The sequence below is a fragment of the Propithecus coquereli genome, unplaced genomic scaffold (assembly GCF_000956105.1).
Source record: "Propithecus coquereli isolate 6110/MARCELLA unplaced genomic scaffold, Pcoq_1.0 Scaffold152, whole genome shotgun sequence".
Lineage (NCBI taxonomy): Eukaryota > Metazoa > Chordata > Mammalia > Primates > Indriidae > Propithecus > Propithecus coquereli.
Genome location: NW_012139636.1, coordinates 432,768 through 448,799, shown reverse-complemented (window position 1 = coordinate 448,799; position 16,032 = coordinate 432,768). Strand labels below are relative to the sequence as shown.

The following is a 16,032-nucleotide window of genomic DNA, read 5'->3' as shown; positions in this document are numbered from 1 at the left end:
TGAGGAATAAGTAATACATGGGAAGTGCCTAACACCTAATGGGTTCTCTATGGGTACAGCTGTTACAGTGGAAGATCATGATGATCATGTACTTCCTCTTGTGGTATAGTTTATGAGAAGTGAGCTTTCCAACCTATATAATGTAAAGCTTCAATGGGTTCCAAGTGGGACCTCCTTGACCAGGAACACCAGGATTGTGAGTTTAGAATTGTGGGTGCCTCTGCCCTTTCATTTACAGAAAGCAAGTGCTCTCAGGCTCCAGAGGAGAACTGTCTTGCCAGTCCAGGATTGAGAGGTTCCCTGGGGAGGGCCTCGAATGGGTACTTGAAGGGGATAAAAATTCAGAGATCTGGAAAGAACGTGTATCGTGACTGTCCATATTGAGTCTCTGAAATTGACCAGTCATCCAGTACTGAAGTTGTAGATTTTAGTTTTACATTGTGTTTTATTAAAGAATATAACAATAAATATCATGGGGAAATTTTTTTCTTGAATTTTATGAAACAGTAACATTAAAAAAAAATTAAAGCTTTGTGGTGACTTTCCACTTAACTTTTTTCTGAGCCTGATCTTGATTATCAATGACTGTTGAATAACTTAGTTGTGATTATTATGACTAGAGAATTTTTATTTGAGTATGAATTAGATTTATATCTTTTGTCTTCTCAGATATTTTGTCTCCTCTATTTGGGACACTTGTTTCTTCAGCTCAGGTAAGTTTACTGTTAAGTTTCTTTTTTTCTTCAGGTGAAAGGAAACAAACAACTCCACAAGAAAATGAGAGGTGGGGACCTGTATCTCAGTCTGGTGCAGGGTCCCCAAGATGGAATGTACCTAGAGGCTGGAACCAAGCACACAGTTGTGGGATCCATGGCCATCAACATAGAACATAGATGTCACTATCAGGAGAGCATCTGACTCAGGCCACAAGGACTAGCAAGTTCAGTCTGGACTGTCCTAAGGTGTCCAGGTCACTTTGGACAGTCCAGCCTAAAAGACTTCTTTTTGGGACACCGATAATCTCAGACTCTGGTACAACCCCTCGGGGAGGTATGAGTAGAGTAAAAGCTAATTCAAGTTTGATTTGATTTAGAAAACTATGAAATTCTGTGTTCTATGGCTCCTTTCTGACTGAACTGGTCCCTTTGTGTAGATAAATAATGTTAGTGCTCTAGACTCACAAGTAAATGATCAGAAAAAAGGCCATGGCCCTGGAAAAAGCATGGCTTTCTGTGCCCTTCATGTTTGGTGTGGCCTTGAGAGTCTTGGTCTCCAGATGGAGGGTGGGGAGCATTTGGGTGTGCTGTCTTAGCTAGATGGAGTTACAATGTCCAGGATTACCCAGGCGCAGGGAGGAGCCCCCGATGGCTAAGACCAGTACAGAACTTGTGGTCAAGATGTAATTGTTATAAGCCTAGTGAATACCAGTATAGGACTTATGGTCAAGATGTAATTGTTACAAACCTAGTGAATACCAGTCCCAGGTGGCTGTGTACAAAGCTAGCTAGTAAGCCTGGAAGAAAATGTTCTTTTCTGAAAGTCCTGGATCTTTGTCTTGGGTTTCTGTCATCTTATAATCACCTAAGGGAAAAGCGATAAATTTATAAGCCCCTTTATTTAAATTAATCTCAGGGCTGTTAGAAATAATGTGGTAGCACCCTATTGACAAGTACAAATGTTGCCAAAGCATGCAGAGATTATTTCCTTAGAACCTATTGTGTATTTGGCTTCATTTATGCAGGTTCCTTTAACCATGTAATCTCTTCAAGGTGAAGTTTAGGTTTATTAATATTGCAGCGTAACTGTCCAGGTTTATAAATACTGTATATGGTACATCATTATTTTAGAGTTTCTTTAAACCTAGCAACAGTTCTCCTTATGAACTGCTTGGTGTAATTACTAGTGGCTTAGTTACTCTTCTTTTCCCCCATCTAGTTTAACTACTGCTTTGATGTGGACTGGCTCATAAAACAGTATCCACCAGAGTTCAGGTGAGTTCCACAGGGTGACGGCCAACGCCATAAACTGTAATGGGATTTTAAAATGTAAGATTTGTATTTCTCGGGCAAAAGCTGCTTTTTAAAATATTTCTTTTGAAATCATTGGAATGATACGGATGCTAAGTTATATTGGGAAAACAGCGTTTCGTACCTATTTAATCCCACACATTCTTTTTTTTTACAGATTTTAGCATTTTCCTGTTTGTCCAGAAGTAGAAAAGGACAAATTCTAACTCAATATAACTTTATGCCTTATTGCTGAATGCATCTTGGGAATGCCATCAAGAGCATTGCAAGGATGAATAATCACCTAAATGGCAAGTTTAGATAGCATCCAGAATTTGTACATAGAAAAATTCAGATCATATTTTGTTTGAATGCTGCCTTTTTGTAATAGTTCATAGAACCAGTAAATTTGAAAGAATTAATGAGGACTTCAATTTTTATCAGTACTGGTTAATCTTTTTAAGACAACCTGATCTGATAACATTTGCTTCTAGGTGATACATGAGTATTTCTTACATTATTCTCTATACTATTTTTCTTTTTCAAAAAAATTTTTTTTTCCAAATAGGAAAGTTAGGAATACATGTTTCATAGTTTCATTATACCCGTCATGTAAACCTATTAGGCGTGAGGTAGTTAGGCATTAGTACTGGAAGTACATTTTCTGTGATGTTTCTTTCTAGTTGATTATTGTCCTTCTATGCATGGTAGAGAATCATTCTGCAGTGTGATAATATGTAGAAAAGGCTACAGTTTATCTTGTTTGATTGCTTGTATCCAATTTTTGTTGTGTTGGGAGAGCTTGTAAAAACATATTGATTTGTAAGGATTATCCTGATTTGAATTAACCAGAGAAGATGAAGGAGCCCTTAAAAGCCTTTTAAATTTATTCCTGCAGAGTGTTCTTATATTGTCTTGAATTCGAAAATGTAGCACTTTCAACGTAGCTTGGGCTCTTTTTTATTGAAATCTAACCACCTATTTTAGCAAGTCAGCTTTGTGCGGTGGACCTGGGCCTGTTCACTGTCGTATCTTGGGTCTAGCTCAGTACACAGCACACAGTAGGAGCTTGGTGAATATAGGTGCAGTGTGAAGTGAATCCAGTGCTTGGTCCAAAAGGAGGGAAAGAGAAAAGCATTGTATTTTACAGCAATGATTATATCTCTAATCTGTTTGAACTTAAATATATTAACACAGAGCCACTTATGTGTCCTGTTGGGCCAACAAAGATAATTTATTTAGGGACTTCCTCAAGTCGTAATCTCTCTGTGTTGCAGCAGAGCTTTGGGGTCAAACTATGTGGTCCCATTGTAAAGGTAATTGATGAATGAACATTAACTGATTAGCCCCTGTACTCAGTCACCACAAAAGCCAGAGAAACAAGTGTTGGTTGGATAAGGAAGCTAATGTTCCTTAGGTAGGCCAGAGTCCAGCTTCATGAATGGTGTATTTTAAACACTTCTCTTTTCAGGAAGAAACCAATCCTGCTTGTGCATGGCGATAAACGAGAAGCTAAGGCTCGTTTGCATGCCGAGGCAAAGCCTTATGAAAACATTTCCCTCTGCCAGGTAAGCTCCTTATTGCCACTTGAGATCATGCTTAGTCTGAGAGTTGGAAAGAAAGTTAGACACTGAGTCCACCTCCCACCTACTGCAGAAATCTTCTCTCTAGCATCACCAACAGTTACTTGTCTAGCCTCAACTTAAATACTTCCTGTAGTCTATCCTATTTGTAGTTATATGGTTGGAAAGATTTTTCGTTATATTAACCTGAAGTCTCCCTCCTCTAACTTCTTCTTCTTGGTCTTAATTTTCTCCCTCTGGTACCACACAGAATAAATCTCCCTGTTGCACATGTCAGCAATTCATGTATTTAAGGTGATCTATCTCCCTTAGTTTTCTCTCTTTCAGATTCGAGCATTCACTTTCTTAAGTTATACTCAATGTAGTATGTATTCTGTGTCCTTCCCCAACCTGCTAGTACTCCTGGTTACATCCAGTTTGTCAGTGTGCCTCTCAAAACCTGGATTTCAGCACTGAACAGGTCCTCTGGATGCATTTGGGTGGCTGTAGATTTCTGTGGTGGTTATAAAGTAGCTGGTGTAATATTTACCTTTTCCTATTTCTTTTAGCAGGATTATCAGTCCATTTATTGAGGTTATTAAGTATGAAATGTCTGATTTCCTTAAGTACTGAGGTTGATAGTTGATACCTCTGACATTTCACTTTGACATTTTTTGTTTTATTTTTATTGTGAAGGTACATCCTTAGTCTTTCAAATGCATGTTGTGGTTTGTGATTATCTTTCAAATTTTTTGTAGAGCAATTTTTGTGAAACCATGGGTAAGTCAAAAATCTGTGTTATTTTCGAATATGAGTTCCATCGTGGAACCAATGCATTCTGGACATCTTGAAATATCAAGCTGTTTGGGAAGGATGTGGCTAATGAATGCCTAGTATGATGGTTTGAGAAGTTCCATTCTGGTGATTTTAATCTTGAACATGAGCCACGTGAGTGACCTGAGACCAAAGTGGATAATGATGAGCTGAAAGCTATAGTAGAAGTGAATCCATCTCAACCTATGCATGAACTAGCAGTAAGGTTCGATGTTACTATTCCAACAATATTGGACCATTTGAAACAAATTGGCAGGGTAAAGAAGCTGGATACTTGGGTTCCACGTGAGTTAAGTGAGTGTCAGAAGAGAAATCGTCTCTAAGCTTGCCTTTCTTTGCTGTCAGTACATAAAGGCAAACCATTTCTATTGTGTGTGATGAAAATGGATTCTTTCTGGCAATCGCAAGCATTCAGCACAATGGTTGGATAAAGATGAAGTGCCAAAACACAGTCCAAAACCAAATATCCAAAAAGCTAATGATGTTTGTTTGGTCCAGTGCTGGTATTCCCCAGTAGAGCTTCATGAAACCTGGTCAACCAATTACAGTGGATGTCTACTGCAACCAATTGGACGAAATGATGAGGATGCTTGCGATTAAGCAGCCAAGATTGGTCAATGAAGACGGGCCAATCCTCTTATAAGACAACGCTCGACTACTTGTCCCACATGTCACACAAACAACACTGCTCCAACTACAGAAGCTGGACTTGGAAACTCTCTGTCATCCACTGTATTCACCAGACCTTGTACCAACTGGCCACCACTTCTTCCAGGCTTTGGACCACTTCTCACAAGAAGAAAAACTCAATTCTCAACAAGCTATGGAAAACACCTTTCGTGATTTCATCGCTACTTGCTTTCCAGGCTTCTTCACTGCTGGAATAAACAAGCTACTGTTGAGATGGCAAAACCGTGTTGATAGTTCAGGTGCATACTTTGATTAATTGAACTGCCTCTTGTTTGAGATATAATAAACTACACTTTTGATTTGAAATCAGACATTTCATATTTAATGACTTGATAATATTTATAGCCCTTCTCTCTCCTTGTCATTAGCTTAGTGAAATTGACTCATGTTTCTTGCCCTTGGAGTACCAAGAGTGAATTACATAGTACCTGAATACCTTTTCTTTGCCATTTTCCTTCTAGTGTCTTTTTTTCCCATCCACAAAGATGTGAGTTCCAACTCACATTTTATCGCCCTTCTTCCAACTATATATCTCTGTTTTTTTTAAGATTTAAACACTGTAAGAACTCAATTTGAGTTTTAAAAATACCTCACAACTTTTTTCCTATGATCTAACCCACTGTATTTTACACAGTTGTGATTTTAAAAATGCCTTCCACCTAACATGTTTGTGGCTCATGGACATGGATCGGACCTTTGCTTAGTAGCTGCTAAAATTCCATTGTTTCGCTCTGTTTCCAGCAACGTAAGAGGTTAAACTTCAATAGGATAGCCCCCAGAAGACTAATAGTGGGAAGAAAATAAACTGATGCAGGAATCCTGACAACCAGTGATTAAATAATGGAAAGAGAAGTGTTTTTCAAATACTACCAATACTGAAAGGTTTAGGAGAGATGTTCTTGTACCTGACAGCATGCTCCAGGCTGGCCACTAGAGGGCGCAGCCAGATGCTTCTTCCAAACCTTATGCAAATTGCTGCTCAGAAGCTTCCAACTGTAGTCTGAGATACAGGAGGATTGTGGCCCCATCCTGATCTATTGAAGTGCCTTTATGCCTTGTCTGTAAAATTCTTTGACCTTTTCTAGCAACACTGTGTGGAAGCCCAAGATCAACGTGCCAATTTGGTTTCTAGCAAGGTTCCTCTTCCTGGCTTGTACCTAGCCGCTGCCTCATAGTGTCTTTGCAAGGTGAAGAGGGGAACACATACAAGCTCTCTGGTGTCTCTTATAAGGATGCTAATCCTATTGGATCGAGTCGCCACCCTTATGACCTTATTAACCTTAATTACCTCTATAAAGTCCTCTCCAAATACAGTCACAGTGAGCATTGGGGCTTCAACATTTGAATTTTGGGAGGGACACAAATGTTCAGTCTATAACACTGTTATTCTGGGCTTGTCACTTAAGCCTAATTTTTTAAGCCTAATTTATCTTTAAAATGGATTGCTGATGTTGTTCATCATTGGGTTTAACACATTAACTGCCACGTGAGTTGTGTTTAACTCACACTAGTTTTGAGCCCGGGGCCCCATAAAGCATATGTAACTCACACATCTCTTCACCTTGGGAGCTGCAAGATCTGTTTTTCCAGTTGCATATATCTCACGCACAGAAAACCATAAAAAAACAAATTTTCATTAAATTAAAAAGGATCGTTTTGCTTTTGAAATTTTTATTCTATTTTCATAATAAAACACCATGGCCCCAAGGAAAAATTTTTTTTTCTAGTGCGGCGTGGGTTAACTAAAGGTTTCAAGGCTTTAGCCCAAAAAAGTACCTACTAAATATTGTCTATTGAAGTTATTTTTCATATTTTTTTGTGCTTAGACTTGCCCATAAACACATAACTTATAGCAAACCAGACACAAAAACCAGGTTTCTTGACCATTGCTCTTTCTCAGCTATCAGTTTATAAAGTGACATTCTTCCTTCTAATTTTATAATTTTGAAGACATGAAATGCAGTTGCCTACATTTCTGTAGACTGAGCACACAGATACATGCTAGTCGTGAGATGCATACACTCCAAACACTGTGTATAAGAGTATAGTCAGCTGGTGCTGGGCATGGTGGTGCATGCCTATAATCCTAGCACTTTGGAAGGCCGAGGTGGGAGGATTGCTTGAGGCCAGGAGTTCGAGAACAGCCTGAGCAAAGTGGCACAACCTCATCTCCACAAAAAACAAAGATTAGCTGGGCATAGTGGTGCACTCCTGTGGTCCCAACTACTCAGGAGGCTGAGCCAGGAGGATTGCTTGAGCCCAGGAATTTGAGGTTGCAGTGAGCTGTGATGACACCACTGCACTCTAGCCTGGGCAGCAGAGCGAGACTCTGTCTCAAAAGAGTACGTGTCAGTGCGTATCCCCAAAACAGGCTGTCTTCTACCCACCTGTGTGTTCCAATTGGCCATTACTGCCCCCGGCATACAGTTGCACCTGTCTTGTAGGGAGGGTGGGGAGGAGGAGAGGTTGTATTAATAGTAGTGATTACTACCATTGGTAGAATGCTTACTGCATGCAGGCCCCCTTTCCTAACCATTTTACATTCATTATCTCCTGACAATTCTCTGGATCTCCTAAGGGTACCCTGTTTTAAAGAGGAGAAAGCTGAGGCATAGAGAGATCAGTATTTTCCAGTCATACAAAATTATGAAGACAGGATTTGAGCCCATATACCACATTCCTAATTGCTAATCTATCTCAGTGGTTGTTTATTTAATCTTTTCATAACCTGCCTCTTGTGGCATACTCTGCTTCACCAAGGTCTTGGTGTACTGGATGTTAGATGTCTTATATCTCTTATACCCTCTATTTGTTTATAAAGGTGTCATATTGTAATGTGAAAATGGATTTAATATCTTTAATTTTTAGCACTTGCTATGTTTTTAATGTAAGAACATTTCTATTCTAATTTAACATCGTAAGTCTTTATGTTGCCACCACTTTCAGTATTTCTTTTAAATATGTTCTGAAAACTTTGTGTATATTAATTCTGATACAAGCAGATTATCTAATTTTAAAACTTTTCATATAATCTCATTTATTAGTTTTTTGACAACTAAAGAAATCAGGCTTCTTACTCCTAATTACCACAATTAAAAATGCAGTATATGTTAACTCATTCTGGGTAACAAAATTTATGGATTTCTTTCTTTTTTGAGCAACCCTGGATGCTATTATAAAAAACTGTCTTGTTATTCAAGGGCTTGTCCAATAGAGGGCAGTAAAAACAGTTTTAAAAAAGTTGGCCCAATGCCTTTCTACTTTAATTTCCAACAGATAGGAATGTTGTTAATTTGAGTTTTTCTTTTAAATAAATTACTTCTTTTTTATTCTAGGCAAAGCTGGATATTGCATTTGGAACACACCACACGTAAGCAATATTTATGAAATGGGTGAATGTGTGATTTTAATAGATCAAAGGATACTGTTGCAAAAAGTAAGCGCCCTTAGAGGGCCTAATATTGGATGGTTTTGCTGGGGGAGGACAAAACTATCAGTAGTGGATCAAGTGGAGTTGTTTTCTAATAGCTTTAAGACGAATACTGAGATATCCTGGCTGCGAGCATGAAAGTATAAATCCATGACTCAGGTTTCTACCTTTGGTTCAAGACTTTTGGTATAGCTGGTTTGGGAGGAATAGATTGTGATCGTGTGGTCCTTGTGGTTATTGATGATTGTATGTGTGCAAGTCATGTGCCTGTGGATTGTACTACTTTTAAGAAGTTCTGTGACTTTTATAAGAATCTGAGTTGCGTAGAATAGAATATTGTTAGATCAGCTCCATACTATGATTAAAAGAAAAACTATTTTACCAAAAGTTGTCAATTCGTGGGTCTGATGCTTATCCCTGCCTGACATAGCTCTTTCAGAATAATTTTCTGAGATGTGAAATACAAGAACAACTTTTCTGTTACTTCTATTTCCGCGGTCCCCAACCCCTGGGCCACGGCCCGTTACCTGTCCGTGGCCTGTTGGGAAACAAGCCATGAATCACCGCCTGAGCTCCGCACCACACCACGCCCCCACCCCATGACACCCCACCCTCCCATCCCCAGTCCATGGAAAAATTGTCTTCCGTCAAACTGGTCCCTGGTGCCAAAAAGGTTGGGGACCGCTGCTTACTTTACACCTTGTTCCTGATATCAGCGCCCATTTTACTTACATTGGTTTTACAGCTGTTTTACAGAGCCCTTTTATGTAATAGGTTCTATAAATGAGAAAAAGAATAAGACATGGTTGTCACTGTTTCAATATTTTTATAATTACATTTCTCCAGAATTTTTTTTTAAATGAATGTGACAAAATCTCATCTTCTAGACCAGTAGGGGAAATGGTCAGCCTGCCGTTTCAGGCATATTCCTTCAGGGCAAGCAAGGAATCTCATAAGAGAGAGTGTTGGTCCTGAGACTTGCCACAACACTCTTTTCCTGATTTTATCATGACCTGGAATAATGGCATTATGTTCATCTTTCTCTTCATATGCTTAAAGTTATATTTTGCCAATCTGTTTTGAACTGGAGCGGAAGGAGTCGAGCCATTTTATGAAAGAGGATAGCTGTCAACCATACGTTATCTGATTTTAGATGCTCTGAGTAAATGTTGCAGCATCTAGAAACCATCCCTAATTGGTAGCTTTAGTCCAACAGAGGACAGGGTTTGAGGATTATTGTGAGTGAACTCAAGCACCTAACTCAGGTATAAATTATTCTTTTTATATCACTGAGCTTACAGGATGTTAGTTTTAGTAGAGGATATAAAAGGCCTTCAAATAGGGGCATCTCAGCAGGAATGGGTAGCACCAGATGGGAAGTCCTGTTCCCCACCCTCAGCTGAAACCCTAGCGTACATTCCTTCCTGATTCTAAAATACATCCAGCAAGCCCTGTCACCAATTTGAGTTCTGGCTGTGATTTGCGAGACCACCAGTGGCAGGTTTCTACGCTTGCCACAAGTTGTGTGCTAGCAATAAGCACTACGTCTGCAGTCACGTGGCACTTCTGTGCTAGCAGGTAGTGGGAGAGCCCTTGCCGTCATTTGTCAGGTATACCACGACTCCTAGGAAGGCCTGTCTGTGGTAGGCCTCCCTAGGATCTAGCACAGTGATGCTTAACTGAGCCTAGGGGGGCTATCTTTTGTTAATGCTCTTATGAAAGTTATTTGGTCCGTCCTTTTACCTTTGTAGATAGAGAAACCAAGACCTGGAGTTAGGTAGGTGATTTTCCTCAGGCCAGTGGTAGAGACAGAAATAAAACCTATTTATTTTAACTTCAGTTTTTAATTTGTTTGCTCACTGCTAAAATTTACCTTATTTCCTTTGGTCCATTCACCTCCCCCTCATCCCCCCAAACATAAGCACACACTTTACAGGTTAAACCTAACAGAATTCTTAATTCAGAGTTTAAAATGCCTAGGGAGGTAATTGTAACTGAACCTTTCCCAACCTTGTATTAATAGTATCTGTACTTTGTAATCTGTTGAAATGCCTGTATCTTGTAGAAGATTGTGCTTATATCTTGATATTACTTTTGTTTGCTTATTTTAAAATGTTTAAGAATTATTAAATACCTGTTCTTGAGACACAGGTCTGGAGGATGTAGAGTTTTTGTTCTTACAGTTTTTCTTCTTTTGGTGAGAGACACAAGACAAGTGTATGATTGGAAAAGGAGAAAAATCTTCCAGCTCTTGGTGATGGGGATGTTAACTGCCTTCCCAGCCTGGCGGGGTAGACCTAGCAACTGTAAATATGAGGCAGTCTGAGATTGCAAACACTTTAGCAAGCACGTATTGATTGGGTACCATGGGCAAAGCATATGGAAACAACCAAGGTGTGGCCTTGTCCAGAAGCTCATACTCTTGTTAGGTACAATAAACCTGCTCTACCCAGTTTTGGTAGGATGCAATCCCATGGTCTATCTCACAATGTTTTAGAATGGTAAAGCTCTTCGGTTTCCCCCAGAGCTGAGAGTGAAATTACCTCCGGGCCTAAGAATTGGTAAGGGGGGAAGGAAAGAAAGTCAGAACAGCTGAATGTTGAATGTCCAAGATCAGTAGCTAGTGCCAAACAGGGTGGGTGGAGCATGCCTCTCTCCACCAACATCTGTAGCTGGGCCTGCACGTCACTTAGTTCTTCTCGCCAAGACCCCATCTTCCCCCTCCCCTCCCATTCCTGCCCCAATAGCACGAGGTGTTCACTGTTGCTACCACCAGTGCTGTGGAAGCTATGCACAGGGAAAGGAGAGCCTACCATCTGGTACGTGTGATCCCAGCAAGCTCTTCTGCTGGCCTATTTTGTGACCTTGGATGATCTCGGTTACCTCTCCCAGCCACGGATTCCACAGTTGTGGGATGAGAATAACTCCTCTGAATCACTGTGAGGATTTAGCATAATATGCAGCAAGGCTTCTGGCAGATAAGTGTTCAACAGATACTAGTTTTCTTTCTCCCTTTGGAGGAATAGCTTCACATTTAGGATGTGTCCCTTTAGCTGCCCTCGTAGCTTAGGCAATATGGCAAGTCTGCATTCTTTAAGGGAAACCTGATTCCTTGCCCTTTTCTATCCATTTTTAACTAACCGTGACCTTATTAATGCTACCATTTTGTTTATGGAAAGATTAATACGGCTCCCCTTACATTACTTTATAATTCTGTTTGATAGGATTTATTGACATCAGCGCGTGATTTTCCTTATAATTGATGTCTTGACTAATGGCAATATTTGTAAAACTTATATCATGAATCCATAACTGACTTATTCTTAATTACAATCAGCTGTTGATTTGGCAACTGTGTGTGTCAATTTGCCCACATTTCAGGGAGCACATTTCATAAATGCAAAGAAGATGGCTCAACAGCTGTCATTTCTCCAGCTTTGCATTAATTTACTGTTTGCCAGCTTGGGTTAATTTCTCATTTTGGCATGAGCTAAATATCTCATTCTCTTTTCTGTTCTTGTATCCTTTTCCTTTTTATGCTAACCTCATCCTGCCCAAGTAGTATTTGTGGTGGTGTTTATTTGGGGAGAGCCAATGTGGTTCATGTTTTTTTTCCCCACATGTTAACTGAATTATATCAGTATTAAGTAGCATTTTGGCTTCAATGGAAATGATAAAATAACACAGTTACAGCCTTGAGAAGTGACACTTCAGTTTGGGAAAGAAAACATAGATTCCTGAAATAATTAGAAAACTATAGAGAGATAAAAATCATCCATTACTAGATTCCAAAATAAAGCAGGGCACCGAAGAAGAAATGGGTATGTGGAGGTGAGAGCGTTTTACATTTAACAAAATGTGTTTTGCATTTCTTTCACAACATCCTGTCACAATGGTCTGAGGTGGTCCCAAGGCTGTCCCAAGGCGGGGTTGATCCTTCAAGTTACAAGTGAAAAACAGGCTCAGGGACGTTGAATGGCTTACCTAAGGTCATACCACTTCTGAGTTACAAAGACTGGAGCTCAGATCTTCAGACTTCAAATGGAAAGCTCTTATTTCTACCCTATTTCCTCTTTCTCACTGGAATTAAAATAAATGTGTCTAACTAGAGGCCTAGGGAGACCCCATGGAAAAAGAGTGGGCTCAGCTAGGTCTGATTGGAATTGGTGAAGAACAAGGAAGACTTACCTCAAGCCCAGATACACACTGGTGGCAAGTGAGGCATCTATGGAATATAAAAAATCAGTCTAATGGAAATGAAGCATCTTTCAAACTTTTTAAAATTGCAGCTCACAATAAGAAATATATTTTACATTTCAGTCTACTGCACATGAACATACCTATGTGCTGAAACAAGTTCCATGAACCAATTAAATATATGCAGTATACTCTGCTTTATTGTATTTCAGTTGTTTAAAAAATACTAGCCATGATGCAGCAAGAGATTCTTGACCATATTTTGAAAAACACTGAAGAAGTTCTCATGGTCCGTAATAGTAACAGACAATGCCGAAAGATAAGGAGCCAGACTGGAGGGGTTTGAAGTACCAGGATTGGCCAGAATGGGGCAAAAGTTCAACACTCTGAGCATTTTTGGAAGGTTGTCTTCTACCTGTCACTTAAGCAGACTTGCATAATGGTAATGTGTACAAGGGAAGATTATGAACGTAAAATTTGGGTAATATGAGTTTAAAGAATCCCTTTAACTATATGTTATATTCACATTAGAAAGGTATTACATATTTTGAAAGTACTGTTAATACGTTTTGATCCCTTTTCTGTTTTTAAAGGAAAATGATGCTGCTGCTCTACGAAGAAGGCCTCCGGGTTGTCATACACACCTCCAACCTCATCCATGAGGACTGGCACCAGAAAACTCAAGGGTTTGTGGGCACCCGTTTACTTCATAACAGTAGTTGTATGTGTTGAGAAAGGCCAGAACGTTCACTTTATTCTTTTTTTTTCTACTTTTTTAAATTATAAAAATAACACACATGGCACATAAAAGAGAATACATGCAGAAAATCACAGTATTTTACTATCTCCCCTCCCCACCCCCCGGCTGCTTGATTCACCGAGTTTACAGTTAACGACATTAACCACAGCTTTGCTACTTCAAGAACTTTTAAGCCAGGTTGGTCTTGAGCTTCCAGATTGGGTTTGGGGACTCATGTAACCCTGTCAAGAAAGGAAATGAGATTAATACAGCTTGTTGTTGGGGGAACAGTAATTAACCCAACTAAAGGGATTTATCGAGGTGGCTGTCAGTCTCACATGGCTCCAGGAATCCCACCAGGGCCTCAAGCTCATTCTGAAGTCACAGGCTTGAGCTTACAGCAGTAGGGCTTCCTTAGGCTTCTCTGGGGTGGTTGCTATGAGGGAGGAGATTAAGGGTAAGGGCTCAGGAGTTACTTCTTGTCTTTTATTTTAAAAATATTTTTAACTGAAATTTTTAAAAAATGTATTGACTAGATAGTTGCTTCAAATGATTCAAAACTCAAAGTACCAAGCCTATGAAATCTCTCTCCATCTTGCCTCTGAAAGCCACCCTGGTATGGGTTCTGTTATCTCACACTTAATCTATATTCTACTCTCTCATACTTTGCAGTTTCATGTTGTGGGTTGTGATACATTTTTTAAAACTTTCAGAAGCACATTTTTGTGTGTAATCTCACTTCCTAATGTGTCTGCTGTGGCTCTGCTGATCCTTTTCTGCTGTACAAGTGTTCCAGCTGTCCTCTTCAGCTGCCTCTTGGTCCACCTGTTAATTTCTCACTTTTAAAATTATTTGGCCCACTATAATAATTTTCTCATCTTTGTGAAGTGTTAAGAACACTTCATATCTCAGCATCCTAGTTTAGAAAGTCGTCATCTGGTCGTGTTCCTCATCCAGAATGCTCCTGTGAGTGAATCTCTAATCCAGGAGGAGCCTCACTCAGCCTGTGGACTCCAAATTGCTGTTGCAAGGAGACACCCTACACGTCCATCTAGCCCAAACTGGGCATTTTACACACAAAGGGGCAAAGGCCCAGAGTGGTCATTGAGTTTGCCCAAAATGGTACAGCCAGTTAAAAGCACATCTGGGTCCAGAGCCTGGACTCCAGCCCTTGTCACCCCATGTTACCTCCTGTGCCACCAAGGGTCTCCCCAAAGTAGGAAGGGAAAGTAGGAAATGTCATCTGGTAGAAACATGCAGAGTTCAGAAGATGCATAGCCAGGAGTCCTTGTAGTTCTGATGCTTCCGGCCCTATATGCCTGCATCTCACCAGTCTCCTTTGAGGTCTGCCAGGTGAAAGAGGAATTGAGCAGTTTCTCCTAATTTTATGGGTAGAACCAGGGTGGGGGAGTCTTGTAGTTCTGATGCTTCCTGCCCCATATGCCTGCATCTCACCAGTCTCCTTTGAGGGCTGCCAGGTGAAAGAGGAATTGGGCAGTTTATCTTGGCTTTATGGGTAGAACCAGGCTGGGGGAATCGCCACAGATGGGGGAAAAAAATAGTAACAGCTAATACTTTCTGAATGCTCCTTTAAGCCAGACACTGTCCATTCATTGCCTCATGTATGTGTCTTTGCAACAGTCCTATGAGGCGTGACAGTTAACCCTGTTTTGCAGTTGAAGAAACTGAAGCACAAGAGATTTGAAGCCATGCTTTTTTGTAATCTATGGAGTAGTTTATAGAAGGATTGCGGTTAGACATAGTAGTTTTTCCTTTGTGGGTATAATACAGAAGTTTTGGCAAACAGCATTGTTTTCCTTTGGGGGAAAAAGAATGGATGGAAGATAATCTTTAATGTTTCTTTACTGACTTAAGTGTTCGAAAGTTTGAGGTTGACGTTAATGTCATATTGTTAAATATGTTATATACTCATTCCAGACATTGTGAAGTATAGGATATGAACATATCTCAAACTGCTATAGCATTTACATTATGAAAATGAGTTTGTTAATTGAAAATAGATTTTCACATCTCAGTAAAGATAACGTTTGATTCTTATTTCCCATTTGACTAAAGAGCTACTTGGATGTAGACAAGGGTAAATTCTTACTGGGATTACCACAGGTGGTATGGATTTGCTGAAAGCATTAGGAGTAGAGCTGTTAACTATTGTCATCAAGTCTCAGAAAGTAATATATAGGTGCAAAGGTAAGACCAGGGATAAGGAAGGTGTGGTGCAAAGAGGGATGTGAGTTGGGAGAGGTGGGCAGAGCCCACCTTACTTGTCTTAAATTCATGACATGGCATTCAGAAATAATACTGAATATGATGGGAAACCACTGGAGTCATGAGATCAGATTTATGTTTCATGTTTCCTAAGAGTCATTGTACTTGCCCCGTGGAGATACATAGTGAGAATTCACCTCCTTGGGTGAATGCATAATGGATACAGAGGTATCATTGTGATCAGTTGTGTTCCTGACTGTTAAAGGTTATTTTTTCCATTCCAGAATATGGTTGAGCCCCCTATACCCACGAATTGCCCATGGAACCCACACATCTGGAGAATCAACA

At 39.8% G+C, this 16,032-nt stretch overlaps 1 protein-coding gene across 1 annotated transcript in view; it reads left to right on the top strand.

The window, feature by feature from the left end:
• The window catches only part of TDP1 (tyrosyl-DNA phosphodiesterase 1), a 93,963-nt gene that overhangs the window by 8,633 nt on the left and 69,298 nt on the right, over positions 1-16,032 (top strand). The window contains exons 3-7 of the mRNA XM_012640404.1: positions 670-713; positions 1,936-1,991; positions 3,478-3,574; positions 8,428-8,462; positions 13,313-13,405. Of these exons, the coding sequence (XP_012495858.1) occupies positions 670-713; positions 1,936-1,991; positions 3,478-3,574; positions 8,428-8,462; positions 13,313-13,405 (325 nt within the window). The remainder of the gene's footprint in view (positions 1-669; positions 714-1,935; positions 1,992-3,477; positions 3,575-8,427; positions 8,463-13,312; positions 13,406-16,032) is intronic.